The 10872-nt window shown below is 35.0% G+C and overlaps 1 protein-coding gene across 2 annotated transcripts in view; it reads right to left on the reverse strand.

The window, feature by feature from the left end:
- LOC123538121 (N-acetylneuraminate 9-O-acetyltransferase-like) overlaps positions 1 to 7008 on the reverse strand; it is a 62060-nt gene extending 55052 nt beyond the window's left edge. For both annotated transcript variants that reach the window (XM_053529574.1, XM_053529573.1), the window contains exon 1: positions 6861 to 7008. In XM_053529574.1, the coding sequence (XP_053385549.1) occupies positions 6861 to 6990 (130 nt within the window). In that variant the 5' untranslated portion in view covers positions 6991 to 7008. The remainder of the gene's footprint in view (positions 1 to 6860) is intronic.
- Between the last annotated feature and the right edge of the window lie 3864 nt (positions 7009 to 10872).

Raw genomic sequence — 10872 nt, forward strand, 5'->3', positions numbered from 1 at the left:
TACTAAAGAAAAACATGTCTATTATTTGAATCCTTCAATTAATAATTCGTTATCGTGTTTTTCTTGGGGTTAAAGGACTGTACACACTTCCGTTTCCCACCACTGGGGTCTAGCTAGGAGGTCATTTCTTCCTCGAGCTGATTTAGGGAGAAGTGAGGAGACTTCAGGGAGAAGTGGGAAGACCTTCGATTTTTTATTTGTACCTCAACCATGTTGAGTGATTCGAAAGGTGGCTATAATTTTCTTGTTTCTTAGTTAATTCTGTATATAAAACAACATTGATGTGACTATTCATTTTCTTAGTTACATCATTTCCCATACAGTAGTTATAGTTTCATTACAAAATTCTGGAAAAAAGTTGTTTTCAACAATTAAAGCCAATGCTGTAAATCTACATTTTTGTAACCCGCAGATTTTTGGTTATATTTTGTATGCAAGATATAAGTGTTAATTATCAACACCGAGTCCCCACTGTCTTCGGTAAACAGTATCTCACTGGAATAAAACTGAAAGTAAACTGTGTAAACTAGAAATACATATTCAAATCAATTTATACATGAAAGTCAATTTAACGTAATTAATACTTTACATGTTGATCTTTTACCATAGATAATAAATAATTGTGTACAATTCCAATTAATCGCATGGTTAATCAACAATTTCTTTATAAAACATTTTTTTTTGCACTCGCACTTATTGACAAATAAACACAAAATGTCAAAGACGTAACAGCGGTGCTAACTGGCCGACCACAATCATCTCTGATGTATCAGATAGTCGATCTGGTTCCCGTCGTACTATGTATTTTAATACAATCAACAGTGAAGGGGCAGGTAATTTGATTTGCTCTTTTTGACACCATGCAAATTGTCAACAGTCCAGATATGACGGATAGTGGTAATTAGCAAGTGCAGCTGAAACAAAATCGGGCGACTTGCATTTCGCTTTGAGGTTAGATTTGAGCGAAGTTGAAGTTCCAAAGTGGTTATTCATAACTTTATCATGACATCAGGGGTTCTAACTGACCAATCAGATTGAGAGCTGCATTTTTGAGTATAAGCCAGTTTCCACTTGGGTATAACAACATTTATTTATAATGAACATATAGTGACTTTAGAAATACATATCACACAATTTTAGAAATCAAATTAAGATTTTTCACTGGACATGTCCCAGATGATGCTACAAACAACAAAACTGAAGTTTCATTGAAATATTATATGGATTTAATACCTTTCTTTTAGTTTAAAGTTTGAGAGTCTATGATAAAGTCTGAGTAAAATGTAATTACTACCCAAGTGAAATTAGTATCATTCCGCAAATTATGATTTGGACATGTTAAAATTATGAATTTCGCTTAAGTTGCCGTCTTGCAATGGGGAAACGTTCGCTGAAGTTGCCCACCTGCAATGAGGAAACGAGAGCAATGTTTTAAATCATCACCTGTTTTTGCTAGATAAATGAAAGTTTCCTCTCTGCAAATACCATTCAAGGTAAAAGGTAAAGGTAAGTTTTATTTACCGTCGCCTGGTGAAACAATTAACATAAGCTCTATAGAGCTTTTCTGCGACCCTATATTAAGAATTAAGTATTCATATTGATTACCAGACCTCTAGACTCTGGGTGTAGAGGTCTGGTTACCGGACCCCTAGCTTCTGCCTTCTTCAAAGGCAGTTGCTAGAGAGCCGGAATCGGTTCCCTAGACAGCGAACTTATTCGTCCGGAACCGGTTCTCTAGCCAAAGTTCCGTGCATAGGCTAGGGAACCGGAATTTTATTTCTATGCATAAAACTGGCGAAATTCACTTTGTTTCTTTTGGTAAGTATCATGTGCATGTTCTTATCTTAATAAGTTAATTAATTTTACTATTTCAGCAAGTATGCCCTTTTATTTACTTATGTTTAGTATGTCTCCAGAAGTGTACTCGCCGCATACTATCCGCCATATTGGAATGATAAAATAAACTAGTACGAATGAATGGGAAATCATCGACACTGGAGCCGAAATAAACATGAAATTTAAACTTAAAAGGTGTATGACAATAAAAGAAACGATTAAAACAAATTAAATAATTTCTGTTCATTAGTATTGATTACATATCTTTGAACGTGAAATGCCGAGGTGTTACAAACCAGTATTTAAAGTGATCAAAGAATCTGCATGTATGAAGTTTTAAGGGAATTAAATTAATTTGTTCATCTATAAACATGTAATGACGCAAATACAAACCAGTATTATTTTATATTTAAATAATTTAAATATAGTACAAGTTTAAAGCAAAATTTAATAACATTTAAAAACAGCGAAGTAGTTTTCACGCATTCATTCGTACTAGTTTAAATCATTCCAATACGGCAGACACAGTATATATGCGGCGAGTACACTTTTGGAGACAGTAAACGCAGTTAAATGCAAGGGCATGGTAAAATTAATGTATGCGGCGAGTTGCCTGCTGCACAGTAAATGGGCCAAATGTGTTAGCATCAAAGTCAAAAATTAAAGTTAAAGATTTTTAACCTGTTAAGCCTTTTTCATGAAGTTATATGTTTTAACTTCATGAAAAAGTAAAATAATAGATAACTTTTTGCTGGTTTTTGTTTTTATACATCATTTTCTATTGATGGTTGGGCAAGGGGACGGACGTTACATGGGAATGTAAAAAGCTTGTTTCTGAAGCTGTTTACTGTCATTAAGATGAGAAAATTCACCAAATCAATAAACCACTACATCTTTACAAGAAACTTATAAAAAATTTGCCAAAAATTGAAAAAAAATAAAAAATTTGTTATTTTACCTGTCGAAGCAGAGAAGGAAAAAAACAGCCATACTCATATTTTTCCTGTTACCATTTATAATATTATACTTAATTGGATAACAACCTTTTAAATGAAGACACAAGAACATCAGTTATTAAACAATTCAGTTTTTTGTATATTTCTTTTTTATTTAGGCTTCAAAACTAGTAAAGAGAAACTGATGGCAAAGGGGGACGGACGTTACATTATGAGGGGACGGACGTTACACTAATTATATACATTTGTTTTTCAAGCTTTAATGTGGCTCTACTGAATAAAAACAGATTCTTTTAATGTTAAACCTATCTAGATGAATGAAAAATGATACAAAGTAATAAAATAAAAAGAAATATGCTGAATTAGTAGAGTCTTAAAATATGGAGGGAAAAAGAAAACAGTATTTTTTAATCAGGAAATTGATAGTGTTCGTCCTATGTATTCACTGACTTAATGAAAGGTGTTTCTAAATTTTCATTATTATGCTTATGTCATTCAATAAAAGATATGTGTGTGGTAATGGTACATCTTACTGCTAGAGTTAAGTAAATTAGGATGGATGTTACAAATTCACCATAATTTCTAACAATTTTTTTTTGCAAAAACTATGTTGAAGCATAAAACAAAACAAAATGAGAAAACGCATTAAAATATTTCTTTTCATGAACATGTAAATGATATGTATCATATAATATCATACACTTTTAAGAAAGTGACAGTAATCATCATCTCAGCACAAGAAGGGGATAAGAGCTCTGACATCAAACACTTTTTTAACCGAGGTGAGGAGGATCATTTTGTTTCACTTTGAATTTCACAGATTCCACTATAAATCATATTAATATACATAGATTAAGAAAAATCCCTTTAGTATGTAATCTGAAAGTAATGCTGAAAATACATTTATATAGACAGTATTTTCTATTCCCCTGTTTTGGGGATTGAAGGAAGGATCCATTAGGAGGGGAAAAATATGCTGTAATAACAAATACTATTTGGGTCCTTAATATGACTTTGAAAAAAAAATACCCTGGACCCTTTACAACAGTTGGTACATTTACTTAAAATATCTGTGATTCATTGCCATGACACATCAGATTTTGTTTATGAAATGATCATAATTTAGACAAAAAATTTATTCAATTTAAGGGTCTACACAACCATATGGCCATTATTACTGGCATGAGCCTGGATCATAAAATTAGTTCAACTTAAAGACACTGATTCTGGTATGCCAGGTATGTGGCCTATGGGGATGATAAGGTCTGCGTATTGGCGGTAAGGGCCAATACACAAGTCTGGACCTTTGATAGACTTGCTTCTGTTTATCATAATAAGCTACTGTATAGCTACTGTGCTGTAACTAAATTGCAGGTGATATTTCTCACCTTTATAGCAAATCAGTTCTCACCTTTATAATGAGTTTAGAAAGCTTGATTGAATTAGGGCTAAATAAACAAAGTTATAAGATACAACAGTGTTTTTATCATATTTTTAATAAATCAAGTTTTTTAACAATTACATCTTATCATTGCTGTTTTTTTATCAAAAATATAAAAAATGCATTCAGGCACATAGCTTTTAAAAATAATAAATTATGTGTATTTTGAACATTGATATATCTTTATTGCTGGATTTTATTATACATAAAAGAAACGTTATTTAGAAAACACATGGGGAATTATGCATTTTTAATAAATAAAATCCTTCTGTCCATATTCCTTTTTTATCTATTAAAAATGCAACTGAACGCTTCTTTAATTTCTAAAGAAATCCAGCAATTATCTTTTTTCTGGTTTTATTTTGTTACTTTTGATAACAAAATCATAATCATTGAATAAACAAACTTGTGATTTCTCTTATTAAGTTTTAAATAATTATTTTATTGTTAAGGAGTGAAAATTGCTTTAATTGCTATGAGAGTTATAATTTAATTGGCCAGGGCATTACTCAACATGACTGAGCAATCAAAACTAGTATGTTATCAATTCAAATAATTTTGTGTACATTCTGAAAAAACAAAAAACAAAAAAAAAAAAAAAACAGCATTTCAATCAATAAAATGCAAAACACAGGAAATAACCAATTTATCTGTAGGCAATAAAATTTATGATTCTCTGACAATAATTAGGCTACATGTCAAGTCTACAGGGGTTTTATGGACCCTTATCAGACTGGACCAGACAGGATCTTGTATATTGGGGATTAAAAAGTCTGGTATTTAGGGGGGGTCACTTATATAGGAGATTTTCTTTGCCTTTAAAAGAATTTCACACATTTAGTCCCACTCCTAATCTGCATATGACAGCAAGCTCCTCCCCTTTCTCAGTTTTTCAAAAGAAATCACTTTGTATATACAAGGTTCATTAACGAATCAGTGTTTTTACAAGGACTAGGTATGGATCCAGAAATGTATATACAGGGTCCAGTTTTATGGCACCATGTATAACGCTTAAGTTTTCCCAAAGTATGTGTTTATACAAGACTCGTTAAGAAGGTAAGTGTTGTTTTTAGAATCTTACAAGGATCCAGAGATATATACATGTATAAACTGGGCCCATTTAAGTGGATCCATTTTATCAGTTTTGTATATTTTTCTCATGTTGTTTTTATAGCCAACTGTTGTTCCAGCAGGGGTCTCGTTACATGTGACATATTATTCTTTTGAATAATGTCCTCATATTTGTAAATAAATGTTTCATTGGGAATGATTTAACACACACCATCTTTATTTATCAATATATAACCTACAAAAATTACTGATGAATAACAAAATCAGAATATATGAAATATTCAATTATCACAATTTTTGTAACATCCGTCCCTTTTCTGTAACGTCCGTCCCCCTATTTTTCAGATGAAGATGATACAACATCATATAAATCTAAATGAATCTTTTTATTTATTTATTACTTATTGATGCATGTCCTATCAAACAGGAATTAATTTCATTTAAATTTCCTCACATAGCATAAAAAACAAAGATTTTTGCTCTAATTTTCAGGTTTTTTTCTAGTTTTCAATTTAAAATACTCAAAAGTATGAAAAAAAATTTTTTTCAACATTGTTTTTGATAATTTCATACTTTTTACATACTCTTGTGAAATAATAGTATCAGATATTACCATCAAAGCATGAAAACAATGCATTTTGTACAAGATTAAGAAAAGCATATATAGGGGGACGGACGTTACAGGGACGGACGTTACACATAACTTTTGATATTTCGTCATTTTTTTCCCAGCAAGGCTGCAGATCTATTTATTTTTCATTTTTTCATGATAGGTATGTCATTAAGCATATATGAAAGTAATTAATATCAATATATTCATATTCAATTATAAAATAATAGTGGGGGACGGACTGTAGAATTTTTTGAAAAGTGTAAAAATCCAATGCTAACGCATTACATGAAAAAACGGCCTATTTTCAGCCATAAAATGGCTTTCAAATTTTTTTTTTGGTTGATTATGTGATTTTTTTTACTGCAACTTTGAATACTAATAAGACACATTGAAAACAGTTTTAACAAAACTTGAAACAGATGTTCCTCTATAAATAAAATGCAGTTACATGTTTTTTGAAAAAATTGGCCCATTTACTGTGCAGCACTACACTTTTGGAGACAGTAAACGCAGTTAAATGCAAGGGCATGGTAAAATTAATTAAGATAATAATATGCATGACACTTACCAAGAAACAAAGTGGATTTCGGCAGCATTATGTATAGAAATAAAACTCCGGTTCCCTAGCCTATGCACGGTATTTTGCTTAGAGAACCGGTTCCGGACGAATAAGTTCGCAGTCTAGGGAACCGATTCCGGTTCTCTAGCCACTGCCTTTTTCAAAACATTGCAACAAATAACCAAACTTCAATGTACAGTGTCTACTTGTGATTATGTTGTAGGCATGTTGTGTAGTTAATTACTTAACATTGATGTAACTTGATGGTCACTGAAACTGGTCAACCAACTAAAAGGAATAGGGCTCACGAAGTGTTGGTATCCAGGTTCCCCACCCACTGACCTCGGATGCAACATCTGACTTTGTGCAATTGGACATACTTACTATACTTAACGTGAATGAATCCATGATAAAATACAAATCCAGTCACCATGAGAAAGGCAAGGACTTTTGCATTTTCAACATTTAAATAGTATGTTATTTCGTGAGTTGAGGAACTGGATTTGTCGGCCATTTTTTTCGGTTGTTCCTAATCCCCGTACCGAACCCGTACCGCACATTCATACCCTTCAACTTCAACTTCAACGAAGTACTCTCCAACGCCTCTGTGGACATCGACCTGAGGGTTAAAAACTGCACATGGCAAGTAGAAATACTTTATGGGTTATCCTGTGATATATGTATGTCACAAAATTTATTTTATTTATTATATAAAAGAGCTAGTCCATTTTTCTTTAATATCAGTCTGAGATTTAAGACATAGCTATTTCTGTGATATAATTGAATGTATGTTTGTAATAATGTTGGTTTTCTGTAATATTTGTATTCATGACATATATATTCATGAATAAATCTATCTATCTATCTATTCTTCACCTAAGTAGAAAGTACTGGGAGCGACTGGACGGAAGACTTGAACGCGTCCAGGCTCGGCGCAGATACAACAGAGGTGGGTAGAGCATTCCAAACTGGTATGGTGCGTGGAAAAAATTGAATGTTGATACATGTTTACAGGTATCAGCGTTGTGTTTACCTTATTATCAGTTATCCTTAGATTGGTATGGACCCCTAAAGATCTAGTCCACACCCAGCCCCGACCCTACACCTGTCCAAACCATGTTGGACTGCAGAAATTTGTTATGTTATGCTCATTGTTTCTGCGTTTAAGGCGATCGTACATGTATAACTTCCGCAAGAAATCGCATTATTCTATGTCTCTAGCATACCTGTCCCTACTCCTGCTGTCACTCTCAGCATATATTGAACTAAACCCCGGCCCTGGTTCAAATTATGCATGTGGTAGTTGTGGTCTTGAGGTTTATGATCATGATCAAGCCCTAGAATGTGATGAATGCCAAAGGTTACACCACACTGCCTGCCAAGGTGTAGGGAATAACACATATGATAAGTTGACTAATCTAGATGTCTCGTTCTCATGGCTGTGCACCCACTGCAATGCAATAAACATCTCCAACCTATCAAGCACCTGTAACTCACCCACCAGCCACCACAATAGCTATTCAGTCCTTTCACATCATAGCCCCACCTCAGCAGATTCAGGTCCCCAGGTTACATAGAAAAGCAAATAATAATCCTCTCCCTATGTTAACTTTAAGGTTATGTACCTGAACTGCCAGTCAATTGTCAATAAAAAACATGAGTTCCATGTCCTACTGGATAGGCACAACCCAGATATTGTTGTTGGAACTGAGTACTGGCTGAGAAAAGACCACCTCACAAGTGAAATATTCCCATCATCCTTAGGTTATATTCCCTTCCGTAAAGATAGACAAGTTGGTAAAGGCAGTGGCGTGTTTATTCTGGTTAAAAATAAGTATATCTCATCAGTGCAGCAACACCTTGATACTTCCTGTGAAATACTATGGGTTAAAATTAATATGAATACAGCCAAACCTCTCTATGTTACTGGCTGAGTACTATAGACCAAACGAAAATGATATCAAAAGCGTCATTGAGTTTGAAAGGTCACTGGAACTTACCAGACCCCTTAAAGGAACCAAATGGATATTTGGTGACTTTAATACCCCGAAACTATCCTGGGACTCTGATCACATACCTGTTCTTTAGTCCAACTGTAACTGTCCCCAAACATATGATAAGCTACTTGAAGTCCTTGACGATCACAGCCTCACACAAATGGTTAATTCCCCCACCCGAAATGACAATGTTTTGGATTGGTTCTTAACAACCAACCCAACACTGGTCAGTAACGTTACCATTCAAGCTGGTATCTCTGATCATAACCTTGTCATCACTCAAGCCCGACTTAAACCGCAAATAAACAGACAGGCCCCCAGAGTAATCCCATTATTTAGAAAAGCAAAATGGGATGATTTTAAGAACTTTATAAATAGGTCTAAGGTCAATATCCTCCAAAATGCAGAGGCTCTTTCAGTGGAAGACCAAGTTCAGTCAACTAATCCAAGAAGGTATTTCCAAATATGTTCCAATTAAGAAATTAGGCACCAAAAAGCTTCTCCCCTGGGTCACCCAAGACATAAAAAGATTAATTAGAAAGAGAGACACCCTCTTTCAAAAGGTAAAAAAAACACAAAGGTCAAAATCAGTACACTGGGAAATTCAAAACCATCAAACACCTAATACAATCTAAGATAAAGAAAGCATATGAGGCATACATAGAAAACATTTTGGACATTCACCATACAGATGACACTGACACCACTAAATTTACTACCAAAAAGTTCTACACCATCATTAAAAAAGCCAGACAAGACAGCAAAGGTATTTCCCCACTAAAAGATCAGTCCAGTGGTACCCTCACCTCAGATAATCTAGGAAAAGCAAATATCCTGAATAAACAGTTCCAGTCTGTTTTCTCAGGCATCTCCCCACTATCATTGTCCCAGCTGTCCAAAAATGCTTTTAGGAACCCAAAAACCCAGTGATGCCGAACATAAAAATAGACCCAAATGGTTCTCTGAAACTACTCCAAAACCTCAAAGTGGATAAGGCTGCCGACCCAGATAAGATTAAACCCATTGTCCTTAAGGAACTCCGCCATGAGATCATTGATATAGTATCACTGCTATTCCAAAAGTCCCTAAATTCTGGTCAACTCCCTTCTGAGTGGAAGAAGGCAAACATCGCCCCTCTGTATAAGAAAGGTGATGCTAGTGATCCAGCTAACTATAGGCCCATATCATTAACATGTGTTCTATGTAAACTCTTGGAGCACGTCATAGCATCTAGCCTATCCACACACTTCACAAAACATAACATACTCTATGAACTGCAGCACGGGTTTCGTGAAAGACGGTCCTGTGAGACCCAGCTCATTGAGTTAGTAGACAATCTAGCGAAAAATCTTTCCATATGTAAACAGACCGATCTTATCCTGCTTGATTTTAGTAAAGCCTTTGACAAGGTCAATCACTTAAAACTATTATACAAGCTCCAAGAACACGGTGTGTGTGACCAAATCGTAGCTTGGATACAGTCATTCCTTATAGGCAGATCCCAATCAGTAGTAGTTGAGGGCATTACATCTGATCAAGTCCCCGTCACGTCCGGTGTCCAGCAGGGATCTGTTCTAGGGCCCCTCCTCTTCCTACTATATATTAATGACCTCCCCGACATGGTCACATCCCAGGTGCGTCTATTCGCAGATGACACAGCCATCTATCTCACGGTAACTTCCCACTCTGATTGTCAAAGGCTACAAAATGATCTCCTTAAGTTAGAGAAATGGGAATCTTTATGGGACGTGGAATTTAATCCTAGTAAATGTCAGGTCCTCCATATAACACGCAACAGGAAACCCATTGAATTCACCTATAAACTTCATGGCCAAACATTGTCCCCAGTTAAAGATGCCAAATACCTTGGAGTCGACATCAGTCACGATCTTAGATGGAACACACATATCTCCAGAATCACAACAAATGCAAACAGAAAACTAGGTTTCATCAAACAAAACATGAAAGCATCAAAAGTCTAGCATACAAAACAAAGGTCAGACCGTAGCTTGAATATGCCTCATGTGCATGGTCACCACATACAGTCAACATTCACAAGCTGGAAATGGTCCAGCGACGCACAATCAGATGGGTCAAGAATGATTATTCCTGTTATTCCAGCGTAACACAAATGCAAAATACCATTGACTGGCGCACGCTTGAGAACAGACGTCTAGACTCTAAGCTTGTCATGTTCTATAAGATATACCATGGCCTTGTAGCCATCTCCCTCCCCAATTACTTACAGGCCCCTACCAGGTTTACTAGGCACATGCATCCCTTTAAGTCTTCGTCAAGTCCATGTCAGTTCAGATTACTTGAAATAATCCTCTTTCCCCCACACCACAGTCTTGTGGAATGGGTTACCACCAAATATTGCAACCATGTCTGACCTTGAG

This window comes from Mercenaria mercenaria, chromosome 18 (genome assembly GCF_021730395.1).
Source record: "Mercenaria mercenaria strain notata chromosome 18, MADL_Memer_1, whole genome shotgun sequence".
Lineage (NCBI taxonomy): Eukaryota > Metazoa > Mollusca > Bivalvia > Venerida > Veneridae > Mercenaria > Mercenaria mercenaria.